Source organism: Fundulus heteroclitus, unplaced genomic scaffold (assembly GCF_011125445.2).
Source record: "Fundulus heteroclitus isolate FHET01 unplaced genomic scaffold, MU-UCD_Fhet_4.1 scaffold_82, whole genome shotgun sequence".
Taxonomy (NCBI): Eukaryota; Metazoa; Chordata; class Actinopteri; order Cyprinodontiformes; family Fundulidae; genus Fundulus; species Fundulus heteroclitus.
In genome coordinates, this window is record NW_023397274.1 from 314,626 (window position 1) to 339,834 (window position 25,209).

The 25,209-nt window shown below is 38.9% G+C and overlaps 1 protein-coding gene across 1 annotated transcript in view; it reads left to right on the forward strand.

The window, feature by feature from the left end:
* Window positions 1–25,209, forward strand: part of LOC105930826 (WD repeat-containing protein 70) — a 54,040-nt gene that overhangs the window by 18,834 nt on the left and 9,997 nt on the right. Inside the window, exons 10-13 of the mRNA XM_012869214.3 lie at window positions 1,918–2,092; window positions 15,240–15,339; window positions 15,752–15,836; window positions 15,935–16,073. Of these exons, the coding sequence (XP_012724668.2) occupies window positions 1,918–2,092; window positions 15,240–15,339; window positions 15,752–15,836; window positions 15,935–16,073 (499 nt within the window). The remainder of the gene's footprint in view (window positions 1–1,917; window positions 2,093–15,239; window positions 15,340–15,751; window positions 15,837–15,934; window positions 16,074–25,209) is intronic.

The window sequence follows — 25,209 nt, forward strand, 5'->3', positions numbered from 1 at the left end:
GTCACAGGTATTGACTCTCTTATTATTAGTGGGACTCTTAAAAAAAGAGGACAACGGGGAAAGGGAGACCGCTAGGCAAGCGGTGATAACATTGAAAAAGTGGACAGTAATCAGATGGCAGCCACATCAGCAGTCACCCTGCACAATTGTCCTGGACAGTTTCATACACTGAATGGTCTTCTTCGTAGGTTTTCTGCTGACCACCGATTTAAATTCATGACCATTGATATTTTTTTTATCAAATTAGGGCTGGGTATCATCTAGGATGAGCCGATTCAATACGATTCTCGATACAGCTCAGCTTGATTTGATATTTATCACTTTCAAATTAATGCTCAAAGTCATTCAATCAATAAAACCAGCCAAATATTATATTTATGCTGAATTTATTGAACACTGATATATTAACAGGAAAACAAACTGCCTTTGGTTCAATGCATTTAACGTTTCACAGAAACCAAAAATGTGCCCAAACGTTTGTTTTTAGGGACGAAGGCGCTTCTAAAATCCTGTCGGCCGTTCCGCAAATTCCGTCTCACTTGCACTTCCTCGCTATGAACAGTAATGGTGCGCTGTAATAACGCCCCCTAGCGGTTGGGAGGTATATCTATATTGAAAGACAGAATATTGATATTAAATAGTTTTAAGAAACAATCATCAATATTAATCTTTGTATCGATTTTTATGCACAGCCCTAATATCTATCCATCTATATAAGTCTATATATATCTATCGATCGATCTATCACCTGCACCCGGCTTAACCGTCAACTTTGGAGGATTTCTTTTTTCTCCCTTTCATCTTTCCTGCCGTGGTTGTTGAGATGGACCCCTCAGCAACCAGTTGTAGTTGTTTAAAGCATTTTGTTTATCATTGCTATAGACAGACTCCCTCAGGCGAGTAGCTATTTTCTTGTAGCCTTATCAGGATGAGCACATATTTGCCTTACTTAAATTATAAATCCTTTGGATGGTTCTCTGTGTCAAACCATATTCAGACCTTAGGGAAACAGATTCATACATTACTTTTAAAAAATCCTAAACACTAACCAATGGCAAAAGTAAAGCATAAATAAAAAAAAATCTATTTTAAGTCTATTTTTAATGAAATTTTAGTTGGGGCAGTAAATGTGGCACTAGTGATGTTAAATTATAATTTTTTGAAATGGGATTACATTTTTACCCTCCTTAATGAATGTATTCCAGTTAAAAATGTTATTTTTCTCATCTTGTTTTTTATCCTGAGATCACGCTACTGTAATAATAAAATGTGTTTTTTCTGAGCTTGTTTTTCTACATGGCATTACCAGTAATTCTTGCTTGTAGTGTATCTATTTATACAGATGCAAAATAGTCATTTAGAATAAAACTTTGTTTGGGTTGTAAGCCCGTGTGAAGCAAATTCTTCTCTCCGAAAGTTATGGCAAAAGGGTTGAAGGTGAAATGCTCTGTCTTGAATCAGTCTGTGAGAATGCAGAAACATTAGTCTTCCTCCTAAAGTTTCTTGGAACAGCTTAATTTCAGACTCTGCTCTGAAATAATTTGTATTCTTTGACTGCTTAGATAGTTTTTTTTTCTTCTGGTTTTGTATTAATGCCAAAGATGTAATTTGTTTTAGCACTAATCATGTCTGTGCAAAATGTTAAACTTTGATATATGAACCTCTAACCATATGTGGTTCCTCTAAGGCATTATAAAAGCACATGTTTGCACAAAAATGAAAGGTTTGGTCTTTATTCCCATTCTCAAATGGAGGTTGTGTAATATTTTCAGCAAGTGTAATACATTTTATCAGGATCATATAGATCCTTTAGTTATACCTATAGCACTGATCTGCTGTTAACCATGCTCATTCCGCTCATTTTTCATGAAACGATGTGTCCTTACTAAACAAACATGTTTCATCTCCTGCTCTCAGCACTGTGCGCACTTGGGACGTGAACAACGAGAAGAAGCACAAGTCTGTGTTCAAACCTCGTTCTCAACAGGGGAAGAAGGTCGTCCCCATGTGCTGCGCCTACAGCCGCGACGGGAAGCTCATCGCAGCGGGTTGCCAGGACGGCACCATCCAGATCTGGGACAGAAATATGAGCGTGAGTGTTCAAACACATTCCAGCCGGCAAAGCGTGTCGCAGATTGTAGTGGTGGGTTAGCGGTGTCGGTTTGGCTGTGGGTACAGAGTCATGAAACCCAGGGTCATCCAGTCATGGGCCAAAGAGATCAGAGGTTAACTAAACACCAGCTATGAATAATTCAGAATGGCTACCTTTAACACTGCAATTGCCAAGGACTTGATTTAAGTCCCTGAATGCTCTCAACGTTTTTTTTTAAAACTCTCCTAAATTGAACCCCAAAGCCTCCTACTTCCTGAGTTTGCCTAAAACTCTTACATCTTATCAATTATAGGGTAAGACAGAAGAGTATTGGACATAAGAGGATGTATACCTAGAACTAGGGTTGTCAAAAAATATTGATGCACTGAAAAGTATCAATACCAAAATGCTGTATCCGGATACAATACTAATACTGATACAATACTTATACAATACACCTCAAGGACCAACGCCTTGTTCTTCATGATAAATTCCGACAGGTTAATACATTAATTACATTACATTTATGAGTGGGAACTTTCATTTAATACTTATTTAATTAGCATTTGTGATTCTGCCTTTAATTATTTGTCTTTTTTTTTTTATCCCTGTGGTATCAAATGGTATCGAGTATAGAATATTTTATGGTCATCGATATTGAATTTGAAATTTCAGTATCGTGATAACCCTGCCTAGAACTGCCAGGGTAGTCACTTTGACTGCAATTTGAATGAACTGCAATCAGGTTGCAGTTCATTCAGGTAACGGGGATCATGGCTAAAGAAATAAACAAAATGTATCTTTCCTGTGTTGGCTTTATCACGGAAATATAGATGATGAAGGAAAATATTTTCTATATTTTACTGCTTGTACCAGTCTGACAGAAAGCCAGCAGGCACAGCCCAGCTCCTGTCCTCTGGAGTTACTGTCCTGCGACTTTCAAATGCATCCCTTCTGAGGGAATTCAACCAGCACTTACAGTATCATGGAAAACGCTGACACATTTCCTAAAGAGTCTTTACCAATTAGACTTATAGAGTAAGGACTCTGTAGCCAAAGCGGAAGTGCATCAGTGGTCGTGACAAGTGCTGTCCGAATAGTGCAGTCAGTAAGGAAGGAGGTAGGAAAAGTAGCCTGTATGCTCCCTCCCGTGGCTAGTTTTGCCTAGGAACCTTACGGCATCCCTTACCGGTGCTAAAAAGCCTTAAGGTATCCCACAATCCTTTGTGTGACATGACGTATAAGCACAGCCCCCTCACAGAAATCAATAAAAATGTTTGGAGTGAAGAGAGCGCGTACTTTGCAGTTCATTTTCGGAAGGCTAAAAGGAGCTAGAAGGTATTATTATGGGTATTCAGATGGAGATATAGTCTTCTATGGTGAATGACGCCCCATAACAGTCGGTATAAGTTTCAAACTTCTAATAACAGATAATTTCAGATTACATTTTCAAAATACTGCAGGTGGGCTTCGTTATTTCTTCGCCACCAAACAGGAAGTGACGACACTGTCTCTCAGGAAGGTTGGATTTCGGCCATATTTTGAAGACTTCCCACTCATTCAGAAGAACTGAATCTAACATCAAGGCTTGCTTATCGTACCACCTAGTGGCGACATATGGAATTGAGTTCACTAGAGGTTTTGAGGTGACTATGCAGAACAACTGCAGTCGCCACCCAGGACGGAGCGGCGCTGAGGTGTGACGGGTTGTTCCCGCTTTTATTTCTACTTGCCATTACTATTTTAAGTTATGAAGAAATTTCATTTTTGATCTTATGATGGTTATGGAAGAAACGTTCAGGAAAACCTCATTCTTTGAGGCACTTTAAAGAAAATCAATAATCATTTTATGCATCTTAAATATTAACCTGGAATTTTTGTATTGACCAAATTTGCGCACTCACCAACAGCCCAGTGCTATTACACTAATTGCATGGCTCAAAATAGCCGATTATGTAACTGTAACAACTGCCTTTTCATGACTGACCTGCATTGCATAAAACCTCCTGGGAGGCCTGGTCACAATTTCCCTCAGCACATTTTCCACAATTAGTGAATTAGACAATTATCTGATCAAAGCGTGCGTTACTTTCTTCAAGATTCACATTGTTTAGGTAGGAGCTGATTTTGGCTTGAAGGACGCTTAGCGCTCATTTGTTTGGCTGTTTTTACTTTGGTTGTTTTGACAAATCTTCACAGAGGAAAAAAAGTTATTCCTATTTTAGGCTGGAGAATGCACCATCATGAAGATGGCTGTTTCATATTAGGCTGTGGTTAGTGTTTAAGCAGCTAAGGAATACTTCAAGCTGCTGTTTCTTGTTGGTCTGTGAGAGTTTTCCCTTTCTTTTTATTTTTTTGAGTCATGACATTCAACTTTGTCACATACAGAAAACACCAGACTCCCTTGAACAGATGATCAAGTTGACATTCCTATAGAGCTAAGGCTTTATTGTTAGTCTAGGTTTAAAATCCAGTGTGGTATTATGTTCTTTTGTATCAGGATTTTATACGCTTCAAGGAAAAAATACATTAAAGACGTTATTTTATATGGGTATAGGAATTGTAGTCATACAGCAAACTAAGTATAAATGGTCAAATGACTGTATGCAATTTAGGTAAACAATACAAGGCATCAAACTAATATGAATTTATTTCCAGGAACCAATTTTCCAAGGTTTATTTTACAGTAATTCTAGTTACAGAAACAGTCCACAGGGGCTCTTTTTGACTCCTTCTGGAACTGCAAAACCTATTTCACCCTTAGTTAAAAAAAAAAAAAATAAATAAATACAATTCTGTAAATGTTTTTTCTAAGTTTGTTGTTTACGATTATTTATATATTTTAATTCATTTTTTTATTTTATGTATATTTTTTGTGCGGGATGCTTATTCAATAAAACTGTTCATTTTCAATATTTATTAAAAATTAAGATAAATGACTAGCCTACTTAGAAAATTAAAACTCATTGTTGCAACCCCATTATTCAAGAACTGAACCAAAATATCGCTTGTATAATCAGTTTCACTATTGTGAAAATTCTGTTATTTTACTAAACCAGACAGATGAACTGCTTATACCACCCTTTCCTATTGCCTTTATTTGCTCATTTCCAAATATTTTTTTGTTTAATATTATTAAACGCCACTGCACACTGCAAAAGAGAACTAAAAATAAGTAAAATTTTCTTGAAATGAATGTAATTGCCCTTGATTTGAGCAGGTAAATGAGATTATTTGCCAATGGAACGAGTATTTCTACCCCTAAAATAAAATAATTAGATATTCTGCACTTGAAATAAGATGATGGAGATGAATTTTTCCTATTTTAAGTGCAAAAATCTCATTCCATGTGCAGGTCAAAAATTAACTTATTTTTAGTTCTATTTTTGCAGTTCAGAGGGGCTAAAGCTCTAGTCATGGCTTTGGAGCTGAAGGTTGCTGACCCCTCATCTTTTTTCTGGAGGATAATGTTGTTTTTTTTAGCTCGTCTCTGCTTCTTTCTATGCTTTCTCATTTGTCCAACCCCATACAGAATGTGAACAAAGCCGAACGCTTCTGCTATATCCACCGAGGATTGTGATAGCAACAATCAAGCTGTGGTTAGTGAGTTGGAACAGCTTGATTGGAAAGAAGGGCTTATCCAGATTAAGTCAAATGGGAAGTAGGCTACATGATAATTGCTTCAACAGCCAACTTCATAATCAAAAGCTGCACAGTGAGTGTAGCTTTATTTCTGCTTTCTTTCTCCAACCTCCCCTCTCTTCTTGTATAAGTGTGTGCTTCCCGGGTGTTGTAAAAACTCCCACCTCTTCCCCAGCCACCCCAACATCCCGCCTCTGTGCTGCGCAAAGCAGCGTGTCTCAAGTTATTGGGTTAAAGCTCTCAGAATTTATTACCCCTCCTTCTCCCGGCCAAATATTTACCCTGTGTCCCATAGCAGCTTACAATAGTCGTGTCTCTCTCCTGAGCACTGAAGCCTGTCCTGTTTGAATGGCTCAAGAGTTGTGCGTGTTGCCCTCCGCCCTAATCAGCAACCTGTGCTGCTGACTCGAATTCAGCCAAAAAAACCTAAAAAGGAGTTGACCTTGCAATGCTTTTATTGCTGCTCCCTCCTCCGCTCAAATGAGGCCTATCTCCTGTTATATTGCTACTATTACTCATGCACGGAGCATGTGCAGGTCAATCATGGTCAATTACATACGTGACCTTGAGCTGTGGCTCAGCCTGCAGACAGGCTATTGGGGATGACACATTGTGTTCTTGAAGCATGGCGTGAGCTGATTGATCCAGCGATGGGAGTCAAACAGGTCGCGTCCAGTGGACCGCCACAGAGAGTGATTGCATGTTCATCCCCCCCCCCGACCACAATTACGAGACCAGGTTTATGAGCGCTACGAGAGACTTGTCCTCTGTCCAAAACATTACCACAGAGAGTTGGGGAATGCTATGATGTCAGCGGTGAACTTTCATGTTCCCAGACTTCAAAGTGAGACCACAAACGAGATGGTTGAGATACGTCGGTCAGTGCGAGTGTTAACTTTGTGTGTCACGGCCGACTTGACACACGCCTTTGTCCCCGGAATCGATATTTAAAAAGGGGATCACTCTTTTCAGTTCTTCCTTTTCACATTAAAGTCATTCAGCTGTGGTCTCATTAAAGTTGAACTGCAATGTTTTGGTCCTTATTTATTCCCCATTTTTATCCCTGCTCCGAGATGCAACTGAGAGCAACTAATTTTGGGTGCCGTCTCTTTAAATCTGAAGGAGACATTTCTTACCCCGCCCCCCTCCAGGTCACAGCGCGTCGCACTTCACCCCGTTCGGCCATTTTTGTGGTATGCAGGGAGACGGTGTTATGAACCACCAAACATTTTGACTTATTCCAAAAAAAAAAGTATAAAACAAAGCAACTGGACTTGTTTTCCGTAGTTGAAGACATTTCGCTTCCTCTCCAGGAAGCTTTCTCAATTCAAAAAGTTTGAAGTAATGTGGAGTAACAAGCTTTATACTACCGCCAAACAAAGGCCTTGTAATGACGTTTCGCTTCCTGGAGAGGAAGCGAAACATCTTCAACTACGAAAAACAAGTCCAGTTACTTTGTTTTTTACTTTTTTTGGAATGACCATCACATGGATGACTGAGAATCTTCACCAGCATTTTGACTTATCCACTTTTAGCTTCGGTCTCCTTCAGGTTGGAGTACAAAATGAATCAGAGAAATAAAAATGGGGGATTCGGGAAATTGGTTTGCCAGAAGTCCTTGACTTTGTTTAGCAGCTCTACAGAGAATACTGTCACTTTATTGTTAAACAAAAACAAAAAAAAACGTAATAGAAAACTGAGCGAATTGAAAAGTGTGGCCCAAACTGCATTCACATTTGCTCCAACCCAAGAGACTCCAAGCACACAACAAAATATATTTAAAGGCTTAGGAAAGTGGGTTTTGCAGATGTTCCCTTTTAAAGGTTTTTTCTGCACGTCTACGTTACAGATCAGCCAAATTGAATGTACATAATCAGACACTGATATATAAAGGCTGGTTCACATGGCAGGATTTTTAGCCTGATTTTTACCCGATCTCCTCCTTCCGAAAGGCGCCGATCATCGCCCACAAAATCAGCCCACAAACTATCGCAATTTTTCCCCCCATCGTTCATGTTTATTTACTCTGAACTCACGTTTGATCTTGAGAACATTTGCGATATTTCCTGTCTGACATCTGAATGATTTTAAGTGAAATCTGTTCCCTTGTCGTCTGACCAAACATGTTTTATCTAGGATTTTTTTATCGTTACGTGTTGTGAAAATCGGCCGACTATTTTAAAAACCTGCCGTGTGAACCAGCCTTTATTTTAAAACAACCAGCATTCCAAAACATTTAGTTGGAAAATGCTTGTATAAATCTTAGAGTTTCATATCTATATGTTTCACGAATCATTAACAACTCAATGCTGAAGTTGGGTTCTGTAGAAAAGTGCTGTTTATATTTTTCTTGTCATTTAAACTGACTTGGACCAGCTTTATCGTTCGGCTTCTCAGATCAGGGCCAGATTACCCAACACTGAGAATATTTTTTAAAGGGGGTTTGCGATCTTGATGTCTGTTTTGTAAAAAAATAAAATAAAATAAATAATAATTCTATATTTTTTTATTTTTTTTACTGTTTTGCCGTATTGTTTGGTGTCTGAACCAGCTGAGCCCATGCACAGTTTAAGAACGTTGTTTGTGGCCAATAAACCTTTTTATTGTTCAATGTGTGTGCATTTCCAGTTAAGCCTAAAATTGTTCATACCCCTGGCAGATTTAAACATCCGATTATTTTCAGTCAACCAAGACCTTTGTTTCTGATAGGAAATTAGACTGCCGTTCCTCAAAAGATAATGCGACAATGTAAAAGAGTATCAATTTGGAAAAGAAAGCGATAAAATGGCGCATAAAAGCTTTTTATAATCACCAATGGAAAAATCTTTACTGACATTGCATCAATCCATCCCTTCCTGGTCGGCTTTTTGCATATTTCCTTTGGTATGTATAAATGCATATTTGGTGATGAGCTCCAAGTCTCTGAAGTTGGAAGGTCTCCTTGTCATCGCCCTAATCTTTAGGTCCTTCCATAGATTTTCTTTTATGCCTGGAACGCTCAAGAACTTCAGTATTTTTTTCCTGTGAAAAGAAACATGTTGGTGACAAGTAAAATATTACTTTAAAACTAAATCTTGTATAAATCATGAAGATTGGGCCAATTTAGCCCAGTTCGGGCTAAACTGGGTTTACATCAAGAAGTCTCACAAACACGCCCCAAACTCAAAAACAAAACTACAAATAGCTAAGGTGTTCAATTCCAGCTGTACCATGGCCAATTAGAGATAAAGTTTTCAGTAACTTATACCTTAAAAATCTTGAAAATAACTGAGTTATTGATAGTGGTGTCATTCTTAGCTATATAATTCACCAAAGCCAAGCCCCTGTGTTACCTGCAGGTAGGATACTTAAGCAATACTTCTGTATACTTGTAGGTTCTCCAGAAAACCCTATGTCAAAAATCTAAATATATTGCTTTAAAGGAATTTTTGAATAAAGAGAAAACTTGCTTCAAGAAGACACATTATTATTTTTCTTGCCACAATTGTATGATTATTCCTACTTTAACATTTACAACATAAGTGGTCATTTAATAGCATTAGAGCTGAAGACTTGAATTGCTTTAAATGTCTTCTGGCTCTTCCTTCAGTGCATCACCGAGACTTGGAGGAACGGTGTTCCAGCAGCAACACGGCCAAACGTTTTCGATTATCTGGCCTCTCATTCCAGTGGGGTTCCCAAACACACAACGTCACAACTTGTTGACTTCCTTGAAAGATCATAACAGCTGTGGTTCGGCAGCCTGATCCCAACGGAGTAGCAAAGTCGGAGTGAGATGTAAACTAACCGCACTGCGGGAATCGTTGTCTTTTAGGTGCTCAGTTGTAAACATATCAAGGCGTGGAGATTTAGAGCTGTGGAATATTTATGATTTATTTGGGATACTGTGACTTGGAGCGGTTGGTGCATCGGAGATTCTTATCACACCCTGCAGAGGAAGAAACCCAAGTGCCGTGCTCCAGCAGATATTTATCAACTCCTGCTGCAAGTGTCGAAATCTTGATTTAGGTTTCGTGCAAACATATCCATATAGCGTCAGGTAAAAGTGTTCACACCCCTTGACCTTTTGCCCTATTTCAATCACAGTGTATTTTATTGTTGTTGACCAACAGAAAGTAGTCGGAGTCGAAGGAAAATGATTACGTGGAGAACGTCTGTGAGCATTAGACTTTAAATCATGCAACAGATGTAAAGGGAACGTATGTAAAATTCACTTTTTTTTAGCTCTTAAATACACTTTGTTGTGAACTTGGAGTTTCTAGGACTGCAGAAAACCTGAATGTACTCTGTCCAGGTGCTGCATGGCTGTCTTTATGTTCTTTTTGGCTCATATCCTTTTAAGCCAGTTGGTTTTCTTTGTTTTCTATTACGGTTTTTAAACTATTGTATCACAATATTTGCTGCGGAGCTGCTAAACAAGGCCATGGACTTCCAGCTTACTAGTCTCTCAAATTTGCCATTTTTATTTCTCAAAGTGATTTTGTAGTCCAAAGTGAAGGAATGGTGAGACTGCAACGGGATAAGTGTTTAGTTGTGCATTAGACCTTACCCCAGCATACTAAAAAAAATGGCCAAACGAGGTGTAGCGGGGTGCTCTGTGACCTGGAGGAGGGCGAGGTGTGAAGTTTCTCGTTTAGATTTAAAGAGACAGCACCAGAGCGAGTTGCTCTCAGACGCCCCTCAGAGCAAGAGCAAAAAAGGGCAACGTGGGGGTAAATTAACGAGGAATTCAGACCAGAGCATTGCAGATCCACTTTACATAGACCACAGCTCAATGATTTCAAAATGAAAAGGAATAACTCAAAAGCATGATATGGTCCCTTTTAATTGAATATAAATGTTGCTGGAAGGCGAACATTTACCTTAGTCTCAGGTCTTTTGCAGCCTCTAACAATATCTCCTCTAGGATTACCCCGTTTTTAACTACATCCATCATCTTATCAACTCTACCCAGCTTTGTATAAAGTCACCCTATAGCATGATACTGCCACCAGCATTTTAAAAACCACGTTTCTTTCATGTCGGGAGCTACTTTACTCTTTCACATCAAATCCTAATAAAAGACATTTAAGTTTGTAGAGCTTACCTGATAAAATGGTCTAGGGGTGTGAATACTTTTGCACTGCATCATGAGTGTAGAAAATTATCTTCTACAACATTCTGCTTGAAGATAAAGCTGGACATTATTTTTAATAATAATATCAGATTTCTGCTTTTTACAAACATGTTAGATGAGAAATAATCATCTCAAGTCAAACAAGAGCTCCAAAATGTAATTTTTAGCGGACACAGAAAAACTCTGGCTCTAGTAAAGAGTTTAGTTGGAGCAGGTACATTTCAAGAAAGAAATGATGAAAACAAACATCTGGACAGTTGTTTCTGGTGTCCGGTGAAGCAGATCTCATCACTCTTCCCTCGCCGAGTATGTTTTTTTTGGGTATCGTTCCAGACGGAGATTCTTTCTCTGGTTTTACCGCGAGCCATAGAAGGCAACTCGAATCGGCTTCACTTTCCGCATTTTCGCGCTGCGACAACTTAAGACACGTGCTGCAACGTTTCTAATCAGCACATCTGCGGCTTACAGAGATAAGTTCCCTGTTCCCATTTGAAAATGTGCACTGCGTAGCTAAAACGGTCAGTGTTACGGTTGGATGAGGGCCATCACTGCCACACGTATTAACATTTCACCTTAGTTGCTACTTATAAGGTCTAAAATTGGCCCCTGTCTGATTAGAAACGGCGGTTTCTGAATTAAATTGCCTCTCCTGGCTTTTATTTTGCAACCAAGTAAATTTTAGTTCAGGAAAAAAAAAAGAGAGAATGAGGAGATATTTAAAGACAACATAAGAGAAGAAAAGTCTTGAGTCAGAAGTAATCTTTGAGTAAAATGGTGATGGGGAGCAGAAAATTGTTCCCTGGGGAGACCCAGCCTAAGAAAGTGTAATCCAAGTTATCTCCCGTCCAAGGTAACGCTCTTATCTGTCTCAAGCAAGTTAATAACTTCCCTTCACTTTCTTTGGAGGTGAAGCATGGCCTCCTTTCTTTCTGCTATCACGAGGGCACATCACTCATTCAGCTCATGCTCTGCTCCCCCCTGCAAGTTTTCTCTGTATTTTTTTTCTGCCTTATCTGCCTTCCACACTGTGTGCTCACTTCGAATTCCTTATCCGCTGCTTTTTTGGTCAACAGCCTGCAGTGCTGCAATTCTCTTTTCACTGATTTATTTGCGTTCCTCTTAGAATTAATGACAATGTGGCCGTATAAACCAAGGTTATGTTTGTTTGAGAGTTAGAAAAGCCTCCTTCCCGGCCTTATTGCTTCACCGTCGTCCGCTAATGATCGATTCTCTGGAATTTGGTTGTATTCAGGCCAGGTAAAGCCAAGGCACTGGGCAGTGAATATTGGGGGTAGCAGAAAGGCAAAGGAACAGCAGTGCTGTTAGAGGCAACACTCACCAACAGACTGGTTTGGAAAGCACTAAAAATGACCCTAGCTTTTATAAACTCCAGAAGTCGAATAAATTTAGGCTTTATTTGCAGTTCATCAGATGCATCTTAGATTAGTAAAGAGCATTTTAAAGACTCCCTGGGGTCAGGGAAGTATATTAATTGCTTACCATAGGGCTGTGGTTCTTAATCCTGGTTCTCAGGACTCACTGTCCTGCATGTTTTTAAGTGTTTCCCTGCTGCGATTACACCTGACTTACAGGAATGGCCGATATACAGGCTTCTGCAGTGCTTGGCAGAGTAATTGGAACTGAACAATTTTCCATGTTTGACTTGGCAGCAAATTTAAATAGGAAGAAAAGCAGTAAAGATACAACTAGCTTTTATTCATTTTGTTTTTTGTTTGTGTGTTTTTGCCTGGCAATATAGCATAGAAATTTGTTTCCAATCAAAAGCAGAGTCAGCACACAGTCCTTGCACTACAGCACCACACCATTTAATCAGTCCTGAATAGTCATCTTGGAAATAGCTTTATAACCAAAAATTTGCAGAAGCTCACATAAAACATGTCTGATGAGGGAGGATAATTTTGAATATTTAATAAAACATTGCTTTCACTCTTAACCCCATCTTCCTTAAACTGTACGGCTATGCAACCTTTCTCACACTTACAAACTTGTATATTATTATTTCCCCTTCTACCTGCTGATCATCACAGGCTAATGGAGTAAAGTTTCATTCTCAAATTGCATGAATCCTTATCATAAAGTTGGCTGCATGAGGAATTGTAATATGACACGCTGTAAATTTAAGCTCCTTACGGATGTAGCAGGTGCTGAGCTTCTCCTCAATCAAATCTGAAGGAAGATACTTCATAGATATCCTCCACACAAGATAAATGCTATTTTTATTTTATTTATTTATTGTATAGTAATAGGGATTTTTTTTACCTGCCCTGTATTAGAATTGTAGCTAAAACGTAAATAAAGTCCCCCATATAGTTCCACGGACCTCCGCGCATACCTCAATTTTTACGACAGCGTACGCAGTGTCGCATTATAAGCTGCTCAGCGGCAAGAAGTCTTCACATCGAACTGTTTCATATGTGATACTGAACTTGATACCCTGAGCTGCTCCAAGCAGGCGGTCGCAAGGATGCGCGGCATCACAGTCCCTCTCTGTTCGCAGTGACATTTTATGGTGGGAGCCTGCTGGGAAAGAAATGGCTCTCTGTGCTCAGCTAGCTAAGCAAACATTTTACCATCCCTTCCCTCGCTTCGCCGCACTGGCAGAAAGTGTGGGAATTGGAGGAATTTGTTACAAGAAATTTAGGCAACAGGTACGCTCGACTATGAAGAGTAACACGTCCGCGGAGTCCGCGCGGCTCACAGATGCGCACAGTACGTGCGAGTATATGGGAGCCTTAAGCAAACATTAAGGGAGAAGCCTGTTACACCTGCATGTTTTACAACCAATATATAACCAATATACCGTAAATATATATACTTTGTACATTAATCTAGGATAAATCATGCCCTATGGCCGGTTGGTGGTAATTCCGTCCTTTACCATTTATTAGCTTTTGCAGTTTTTAGTTATTTCATAGCTGGCATATTGTGGGTACAACATAGTATTGGGAGGGAATATGCATCCCCTCTGGCCGGGGACACATTGGGGTCCCCCAGAATGAGCTGCAGAGTGTCGGTAGGGAGAGGGCTGTCTACGTTTCCTTCCTGGATCCCCTACCTCAGATAAGCAGAGGACTGTGGGTGCATGAATAAATGGATGGATGGATGGAGCAATGCATGGAAAGGGTTTTATCTATTGAGAGAGAGAGAGAGCTGTTTGTCAATTCGTACTTACCGGATGGATGGTTCAGAACTGCTTTGAGAACCCATGAGTTAATTTTTTTTTTTATTGTTTTAGTGAGTGTTTCTTAAATTGAAAGGTTGGTATAAGCTCAATAAGTCATCTTTACCTCATAGAGATTGTCTAGGGTAATTTTGGTTTGATTAGGGGTCACAATCTTTCACACATGTCAACATTAGACTTACATTACACCAGAGATTTGATAATTTTTATGACTATTCATGTCTGTTCTTCATAAAAACCGTTAACTACCAAGAGAATTGAACGGATAAAAACTGGTTTAATTACACAGATACAAAATAGTTTGTTTAAAGCTGTGAAATGAAAGTCAAAAGTGATGAAACCACAAACTGTATGTTTGAAATGGCAATGAAGGACGACACATATTGATGGTCAAACCTCAACAGGTGGTTAACACCTGTTTGGACATTTTTTTATTTACATTGTTATCAACAAAGTCCTAATTCCTCATCACACTTAATCTAACCATTTACTTCTGAAACTCATACACACATAGCAGATGTGCATTTTTAACATGAAGGGGAAAAAAAACTAATAACTTTTTTCTTGTATCTGAATTTGACAAATAATCTTAATGGTTATTTAGAGTAACCATGATTGGTTGACATTTGTGAATAAACATTTGTAACACAAAAACTTGTTTAAGAACGGCCTTTTACACCAAAAATCTGAAGAGAGTTGTGCCAGTCGGCCTGCGGTTGCGGTCAAAATGTGCCTGTTGTGAGTTATTGGTCAGGAAACTGCACTCTGTATATAATTTAATTTCATGTAAAAAAAAAAAAGTTACTCCAAATACCATCTGCTACGCTGGAACGTTCGCCAATGTAAATGTCTGTGGTGTTGCTACAGTGTGTTAACCTGCTTGTGTTTCATAGGTTGTGGTGGACTTCATGGATGTATAGTTTGGTGTTCCTGATGGTAATGGAAACCATGTGTTTTTGAAGACGCAGGGAGTGAGAAGTTTTTTTTTTTTCTTACTGTAGTGATAGGCTAAACATCTAGTGTTAAATCAGAGAGCAGGCTGTTTCCTATAATGAGAGATCGTACAAATGATTTCTCTTTTAGACAGTCTGAGACATTACTACTGACCCGTTAAGAAGAACCTGCACCAAAATGAGCAATAATCCATTTAAGTGAAATGTCATGTTCTTCTTCTTTTTTCATCTTAGGTTCACACAAAGTTCCACTGTCGGCAAGCCCACACCCCAGGATCGGACACCTCCTGCCTCTGCTTTTCGTACGACGGCGTCACTCTTGCTTCCCGCGGAGGTACGGAAAAGACCCGATCTACCAGAGCCCGCATGCAGCTACGGCACGTGTTGGGGCCGCGCTCGCTGGCGTCAGGGCACGCAGCTTTTATGGGCAACTTTTAGCTGGTAGAAGCAGCGCATATTAGGCAAATTAAACGCTTTTCCCTTCCTTTAGTAGGCAAATAAACACTGACAAAACACGGAAATCTCACAAGAGGTGTATAAACACTTAGCTTCGTGGTATGTAATCTCGTTAAGAGGTTGCTAACGCAAACATAAACAAAAATAACCCTGAGGGACATTATTATGTAATCGAAATGAGAGATGGCTATGTTTTCAGGAAATAAGTGCTTCTCCCATAATACCATAAATAACTTTTAAGAAAAAATCAACTTTGCCCTTTAAAATGTCCTTAATGTTTTAATTTTTAGGCGATGACACACTGAAGGTCTGGGATATACGCAACTTCAGGAAGCCCGTAAATGAAGCCAACAGACTGACCAACTCCTTCTCCATGTGAGTTTTTTTTTTTATTGACTGCTTGTTTTCAGCTCTTGATGTGAGTGCATCATGTGTAGGTCATAAATATTTGCATGTGTAACTTTCCCTCCCAGGACCGACTGCTGCTTTAGCCCAGACGACAGGCTTGTTGTGACAGGGACCTCCGTGAAGAAGGAGGAGGGAAACGGGAAGCTGGTTTTCTTCGACAGAGCTTCTTTCCAGAAGGTCTATGAGGTTGAAGTCACCAACGCGGTACGTTCAACTGTTACACGCGCCAGAGGTTTTATCTTTCATTGCTTCTTTACATAGACAAACAAAATTATGTTAGAAAAGAAAAACAACATGTCCACGATGACTGGGTCTAAAAGAAAGTTATTAGTGATTAGTTTTGTTATTTTGGTGTTAAGCTTCAAGAGATGTTATGACCCTTTTGTCAACGTTTAATGAGATTTCTTCAGTTCTGAATGACAATACAGCAATTATGTAAAGACTTTTAGAAATAAGATACCTCCTTTTATTAGGTTTAACTGTAATTTTAGTAGTTGCATATGTGGCTGGTTTCTTTATATTTCATTGGAAAAGTACAAACAGGGTTCCTGCTCAGTCTGGAATTTGATTTCAGTGTTTTCCAGGTCTAGGAAAAGGAAATTAAAATACGAGCATGGAAACATATACGTATTTCTGCTTAGATGTTTCATCCATTCTTTTGTTTTTCTTTTTGTCCTTCGTTTCTGACTCACTTTCTATTGCCCTATCCCTCTTTCTCTCTTCCTTTTCCCTTGCTAAAGCCATCTTTTTGTTTTTCCTCCTGTTTTTTTTTTCCCTCTTCCATCTTTCTTTCTTTCTTTTTTTTTTGTCCTTTTCTGGTCTCTTTATACTTTCATTTTTTTCTTTCTCATACTTTTGTAGATCCTAGTTTCCTTCTTCTTTCTCTTTCTTTGTGCATTATATTTCCCTACTTGTACCCTTTCTTCAGTCCTTCCTTCCTTCCTTACTTGCTTGCTTTCTTCCTTCCTGCCTTGTGTCCTTATTTCTTTACCTTTTTGTGTTCATCACCTTTTCCTTCCTTTTGTCTGTCCTCCTTATTTTTCCGTTTCCACTGTTCACATATTTGACATAAATTCATATTGAATGCTCTGATTTTGTATTTTAAAGTGAAGAAAGATGTCTGGAAAAGTATTGAATGTTTGCATAAACATCGGTACAAAGCACTACAACAAACCTTTAAAATATTAATAGATGATTAAGTTCTTATTTATTTTTCAGGCTTTATTTAGAGCCACGTTATTTTCCATCCCTAGCTTCTTTTCTACCAGGCATGCACCTTTGATAGTTGTGTAAAAGTTACACTTGGAACGTAAATGCTTGCTCTGTGCAGTCATAGCCCAAACCATTCTGCAAGACTTTGCAGACGGTTCTCATGATGGTGCAAAATTATAAGTTGCATATAGATACATCGCAGGGAGCTTTATTAGCTATGTAATATTTTACATGAATTTTGTCTCAAGAAGTCAGGAGTATCAGTTACAGGGAAGGAGGAGTGGAAACATCAAAACTGTCCTGCAACAGCTGGACAATCTCCTCAGCTGGAGCACGTTTCGAGTTATAATAAGTAACATCAACACAGAATGACAAATTTAGGAAGAAAAATCCCCTAAAGATTTCCAGCTTGAAGCTTCTGAAGCCAAAGTAGGTAATTTCAATGTTAGAGCAGTGCAAAGTATTTCCAATTACAGTATGTAGTTTATACTCTGTTTCCTTGATCTTCAAATTAAGAAAATGACACTAGAACAATGAGCCTTGTGTGCAAACAAGTACACTGCAAAAATAGAACTAAAAATAAGACAATTTTTATTGAAATGAAAGTATTAGTCCTTGATTTGAGCAGGTAAATAGGACTATTTGCCAATGGAATAAGATGTTTTGCACTTAAAAAAGGAATAATTTGTCTCCATCTTATTTCAAGTGCAGGATATCTAATTATCTTATTTTAGGAGTAAAAATACTCATTACATTGGCAAATAATCTTATTTATCTGCTCAAATCAAGGACAAATACATTAATTTCAAGACAATTTTACTTATCTTTAGTTCTCTTTTTGCAGTGTAGTCATTCATTAAATTTAACTGTAGGCATAGGGTAAAATCTTTGGCTAAAACATATTTGTTCTTCATTCATTAAAGTAACCAAAGATGGGTAGAGAAGCCAGAAATTGTAATTAAACTGTATTATGCTGCTAAAACTACACCTAGATGTATACTTTTTGCCTAAAAGTTACTCACATGTATGTAACTGAGTACATGTAACTAGTTACTACCCACTCCTGAAGAGCAAAGCTTGAAGAACAGAGTGAAATTCTGCAGGAAGTACAAAGACAGACAGCAGGAGACTGGACTTTCTTTGAGAAGTCCACCTATTGGTTGGGACATTTGGAGAATCCCTTGTGTGAAATTGTAAAAATGAGTGAAATGCTACCATGAGTCCTGTGTTTTGCCAAAAGGATGTATCCTGATACAGACCATATGTGGCTTACTCACACTTTTCTACTCTTCTTTGGGAAATGGATGAAGTTCAGAAATGGGTCAGTTCAGTCACAACATGGCGATTTTCTGTAGATTTTCCAGCATGGTGGAGTACCGTGTTCCAGGACAAAAGTGATGACAAATAGGCTCAAGGATCATACTATTCAAGCTGCGGACACATGAATATCGGTGGTATTTCCTTTTAAAAAGGATAAAACAAATTCAACAAATTTTGATCAGCACCAGAATGTGGTGTTGATCAGTCGGAGCACAGAAGGTGTTATCCAGCATGTCAAGGCTGAATGCAAAGGTTATAAGAAAAGAATCAACACTGGAGTTACTAAATATATCAAATTTCAGTTGTCATCACACTCCATGTTCAATGGCACAATCCCTAAGGACTGCATGGTTCCAATATTTGGCGGGGTATTATATTACAACTATTGGGCATGCATGCTCTGCATGTTAGTAATTTATTTGGCCATTTGGATGACCTCTTAATGCCCTTACTGTCCACATCTAATGTATATCCTGACAGGCAGAGATGCAGAAGCTCACAGAGACATTATATAATGTTAAAAAACGATAAAAGTGTCTGGAAAATGTGTGTTAATCATAATTAGAGTAGTTATCCCAGTTTTCAGTAATAAAATAGCAATTAGATATTGAGCAACTCTAGTCAAAACATTTTCACTCCAATGATGTCTCTTTACATTAATTTAAATGTTTGAAAAAAAAAACTTTTTAACTTAAAGAAGTGTTTTTATTTATCCTTAGTTTGCATAGAAACATGACAGAGATTGCAGTCCAAGTGTTTCTTTGCAGTATTAATACTGAACATTTTGATTTTGCAGTGATGATTGACAATTATATTAAATCAACAGCTATTTTATTTGGTTTAATAAGGCATTGCATTACAATACTTAGACACTATAATATGTGTAAACTACAGACGGCAGCACATTTTTTTTAACTTTTTTATTTGGGTATGCAATGAGAAAGCTGGGTTTGTTGTACGTAAATTGACATTTGGCATCACAAACAAAAGTTGAAGCACAAATTAAGTGGCATTGGATATTATTGCCATTTAAGTCCAAAGCAAATTTTCATTCTGCTTAAAGAAGAGGCTTTTTTTCTCTACTTGTGTAGTAGTAGCTTAACATCTTATATGTCTGAATCTGGTTGTATTTTAGTAACAAATTTAATTTTCCTCAATTTTCACGTGGAAAATGCAGGATTTGGGGAAACTTTAAGGCGAAGGAGGAACACCTTTTAAAACGGCTAGAGGCAAACTCTGAGGGAAAAATGGTGGAACGTGATCCTTTCTTTATTTTATTCCCATAAACTGCTGGCAGGACAGTTGCGAAGCTCCTAAACATGCTGACTTGTATTTAAAATTAAATTATCCGCGGTAGCAATCAACATGTTCCATTCACAGTAGCAAATGGCGTGCGTTAAACTAATCCCGCTTTCCGAGAAACACATTTCGCGGAGTCAGGCAGCCGTAGGTGTTAAACTGCGGTGCAGAGTTGCTGCCTACTATAGAAACATGTGTTCTGCTGCCTTCTTCCTTCTGATCTGTCTGTAGTCATAACAAAGAGGTTAATGTCTTCTGTCTAGGCAAGAAATGCGCACTCCGAACATTTGATTAAACACATTTAAGGAGCTTTTGGGAGCTTTTCAAACCTTAGCGTGCCATTCACGCTAAACACATACATACAATACCGCACATGTGATGCAATACTTTAGGGCTCAGCTGTCAAATCGAGGGAAATCATCAAAGATAAACGTAAGCTTTCAAGTCTGCTCATACTTAACTGTGACAGTAACAGGATTCTGTCAGTGCAGCCGTCTGAAGATACTAGACTGAACTGACTGCTTTCTGTTATTTCTCTTTTTATTTCTTCTGATGCCGAAAAGTGCTAAAAATAGCAGCTTTAGCCGTCAACCCAGACGCTAGGAAGAAGCGCTCTTGCCGAAGCAATGATCTGTCTTTGCGATGATTCGTTCCAGGATTGTTTGCGTGAGTGTTCCTCAAAACGAAGCACAGATTTCTACTTGTAATGATCTCGGCTCTGTTATTGTCTCCTTTTTAGAAAAAAAAAAAAAATCAGAGCTCGCATTTGCTCGTTGAAGATGTCAATCACAATGTGATCAGTTAAAGTACACTTCATTTTTTTTTGCTGCTTGGTCATAATTGTGGCGTTGCAAAATAAAAAAAAGGGGGGGGAGGGAGGTGAAGTGGTGTTCGGAGACCAAGCAGTTACAATTGTTGATTTATGTTCTTGACAGACTCTGTTTGCACCCAGATTCGCTCTAGGAAGTCCCAGACAAAAGGACACACACTTTGGGTCATAGAGTGTATTTAGAACGCCACAACTCTGCTCCCTTGCATCACTCTGTGGACGTTTGTCTTCTCTTGCACTCTACCGAGGGGAGGGTAAACATTTGGAAGTGATTTTTCCATTGCCCTTTCACTTGTTCCAGCGTCTGGCTGTGTGAGAAAAGCTCAAGCTCAGCTTCTCTTGAAGGACGGTAAAAAAACCTCTTTGCCTTCTGTTTAACATCTGCGTCGTCATAAACTCCTGCAGACTCTGCACAGAAATCCACCTCCCCGAATAAACAGTGGACAACGTACAGGATTTCTGCAGTGTCTTAAAATGTCTCAAATTAAATCATCTAGATTTTGAGCCTTAGAAAGTCTCAAGTGTGCCAAGAATTTCCACACAAAGTCTTAAAACACATTTAGTAATGTCTTAAATTAGCATGTTTGTTCATTAATTGCCTTTTCCATGTATTTTTTTTTTGTTTTGTTTTTTAGAAATACATCTAAAATAAATCTGGCTTGAGAAATTAAAACAATATTACTCTATATCAAAACTACAAGCCCCATGGTGCAGTGCAGCAAACAGCCCTGTTATAAGGACTTATGCTGTGTTACAATTAGCTCGCAACTTGAAACTGGCCAGATGCAGATTACATCATCTCCGCCTTTTTACATTCCAGTTTCCGTCTTGTTGTATAGTAGGCAAAAACATGGACACTCTGACAAAAGCAATTGTTAAACATACAAATGCAGCCAACATTAGTCTCAAAATGCATTTCAAAGTCATTTTATTGCAAAATCTTTTTTTTTTTAAGCTGTGCTTAACTGTTCAACTCAGCATGAAACGATTGGTGGCAAGTGTTTGTTTAGACACAATGGCCACTGTTGGTAAAACAATACTAGGGCTGGGTAATATGGTCCAAAAATAATATTTCGATATTTTAAGGCGTCTCTGAATCAAGCTTTATCACAAATCTCTCACACGCTCATTTCTTTAACAAACTGCTGTAGATAAATATGAGAAACCATGTTAACGTTTCCGCTGGTTGCACTGATTATTTACATGGGAAGCAGACTAAAGACCACCAAATTATTTCTGATCAAAGTAACTGTGTGATATAAAAGTAAAGTGGTATAAAGAAATTAAAAAGCAGTAAAAGTGAACACCATTTTATTGATTTTATTTTATTTATTTTTTTAACTGCCTTCTTTTTCCATTGGGTAGTTACCCAGTTTTCTGTCTATGGAAATTACTTGCTCATGGCAAATGGCTGACTAGTCATTAACTTCAGGCTCCAGCTGATCTGGATTTATATTAAAACAGGATGCTGAGTAAACTATTTGAAACAGACAAGCTATTAACTGCTTAAAACAAGCTTTTACTAGAACATCTTTACTACAACTGTCCCCTTTAACTTTAATAAAATTTGCAAACACTCTGCAGACTGATTATTTACTAGCTTTTAAAGTGTTTTAAAATTCAATATAATTTATGCATATTTCCCCTCGAGAGATTCTTGTATTCTAGGGTTTATTTATTTTGGCACCATTCAAACACTGCTTTATCTCTCAACGTGCCTTTTTATGCAGTTGAAGGTTTGATCACTGCAAATGCTCACATCTGCTGGTGGCCAGATTTATCAGGCCAAAAATGAAGCTCTGAAGTAAACTTAGGATGACCACCCACCTGCTCAGCTTAACAGTGACGCTTCCTTAATGTTATGCTTCTGCATCAAAAGCTTAACCCCATCCTGTCACAGTCTGAGGTTTGGGCAGCAGATCGGTCCTCTCAAATCAACTTCCCCTCCATGACCCTAAAGTCAGCGCTGTTTTACTGCATGGTTACGTCGGCCGACTGTCGCTCTGATGGCCCAGGAATCTAAGCGCAGCTTAAATAGGGCTGGACGATATAGAAAAAAACCATATAGATACATCATATTGATGGATATTGATAATTATCAACAAATTCAAAACATATATTTTAAGTTCTGGCCATTTTATCCCCTTGTCTAGCGACCTATTTGTAGATAAAGAACACACAAGCACTGAATTAAAACTCAACCTTTTATTCAACCAACTTTTTACCAAAACTGCAAATTAAAAAAAAAAGAACACATGCTCTCTGAACTCTTTGAAGTGGGCGGAGCTTGATTCCTCGGTCTGCATATGTGATTGGTTGGGAAGATTTAAATGATGGTAACACTAACCTTCATGATTGGCTGGAATGCAAAAGGTAGGAAAACTCTTCTTCTATTGAACTTTTTATTGACCCTATCATCGATATACGTCTATCGATCGATATATATTGTAATTGAATTGCTGTCCAGCCGTAAGCTCAAATAAAGGTGTTCACCGGGCATCTGAGTGAAAGGACAGGCCAATCACTTCTAACTAAGGTGTCTCTATAAGCCCAAAACCGGATTCTGGCCTGTGCGTTTCAGGCCTGTTTGGTAAATAAATCAGACATGCTTAAGCTACCTCGGTTGCAAAAGCTTCAGGAACCATCAAGCAGCATTTATAGACATTTAGTTATATGAAAATATGAACTGCGTGAAAGATGTTTTGAATACGTACAAACCTCTTTTGGAACTGTCATCATTTCTTCACTGAGTTGCTCTTATTTTGAACGGAGAGGCTTTTATCCAAGCGCATTAAAAAGGGTGTGAGGCAGACGGAACGGCTCGGCTCAGTTCTCCTACGGTTTTGCCAGTTGTTCAAGTAACACACTTTCTGCTTTGGTGGACAGTAGCTATCCCAGCATGGGCCTTAAACGGTAAACATTTGGTTTTCCTTTCTCCCGCAGCTTTAGATTGGCCTCCAACCAGCGCTGAACACGGATTACAGCTCACGGTCGGGTCTCGTTACTGTTGCCTAGTTTTATTTCACAATTAGCATACACGTTGTGAAAGTGGCTGTTTAACTCATTCGTCTTTGTTCGGTCCTTTGGTATTTTAATCCGGGGGGGGACGAAGAGGTCTGAATCTTGCTGCTGGAGAGCAGACTTGATTAAAGCTTCGTCTTCCATGATGCAACTCTGCGGACACAAAGTGTAAACAGGGATTCTCGGAGTATAAACATGCCTCTCTGAATTTCTGGAAAGAAGTCCAACAATTAAACTCGACCGAGCCGGGCTTGGCTGCCGACTTTGTTTTGTGTGCGTGTGTGTGTGTCTGTGTCTATACAGTTGTGGCATGGGCCTCAACTGGGCTGTTGCAGTCCTGTTTCTCTGAAACTTGTTCCAGAGTGTTGACAGAGTGATTTGTTTGGGGCCGTGGAGGCCGTTCAGCGAACTCAAATGGACAGAGTTTACGGTACCTGGCTGGATATTTGGGATTTACCATTTACTACAGGCTGATCTCTCTGTGGGCCGCTAACCCAGATTCTTTGATGGTACCTCGGGAGTGCAACCGGATCTCTTGCTTTGTTCTCCTCTGTTGCGCGAATGGAGCGACTGTCACTGTTGGTGTAGCATTCTTGACAGGGCCAATTTGTAACCCATCGCACATTTTCAGCAGAGCACGCACAGAATGTGGGGATTTCAGCTGATAATGCTTACTTACTCATTGAAGCACGTTCCGGGACGTGTCTTCTTCAGCAGAAATTCAACAGATTTATATTGAGAATTATATCGGATACTCCTTGAACCTTTTCACCTGTTGTCGTGTTACAACAGGGGTGCCCTAAGTGCGGCCCAGGGGCCATTTGTGGCCCTCAAAATGATTTTGTGCAGGCTTTTCTTGCTGAGATAAGCCACAAAAAAATCCAGAAATTATGTCATTTTGTGTTTTGGATTTACAGACGTGGACAAAATTGTTAATCAAAGTAATGTCTTATTTTGGTAACCCATACTGATCACTGAAATAACTTGAAACTGCCAAAAGTAATAGTAAATAAAGATTTACGGGAAATTAGCCAATGAGAATTTGGCTCAAGAGAATCATAAAAAAAAGAAGAAATAAATAGGCCTGGGCAAAAATGGTGGCACTTGTAACTTAATATTTTGTTGTGCAAGCTTTTGAGGCAATCAATGCAGTCAAACAATTTCTGCACCTGTCAACAGGTATTTTGGGCCCACTCCTCGGGAGCAAAGTGCTCCAGTTGTCTCTGGTTTGAAGGGTGCCTTCTCTACATGAGTGTTTCAACTCCTTCCTCATTTTTGCACAGTTGGTTGATGGAGAGTTTCATTTTTTTCATCCATCCATCCATCCATTTTCCAAACCGCTTTATCCCTCATGGGGTCGCGGGGGTTGCTGGTGCCTATCTCCAGCGTTCACTGGGCGAGAGGCGGGGTACACCCTGGACAGGTCGCCAGTCTGTCGCAGGATTTTTTTCATTTTTTTCAATTATAGCAAAAAAAAATGTTTCACCTTTTAAGGACGGCATGTACCCTGCAGCTTTTACTCACTGGCAGACCTTGATGTACCAAAATCTGCATTTAATATATTATTAAATTTAGTTAAACATAGCAAAGGAAAAGTGACTAAAATCCAGTTCTCTTTGTTCAGAGTAGACGAGATAAAAATAATGTTTCGGCCTTCCA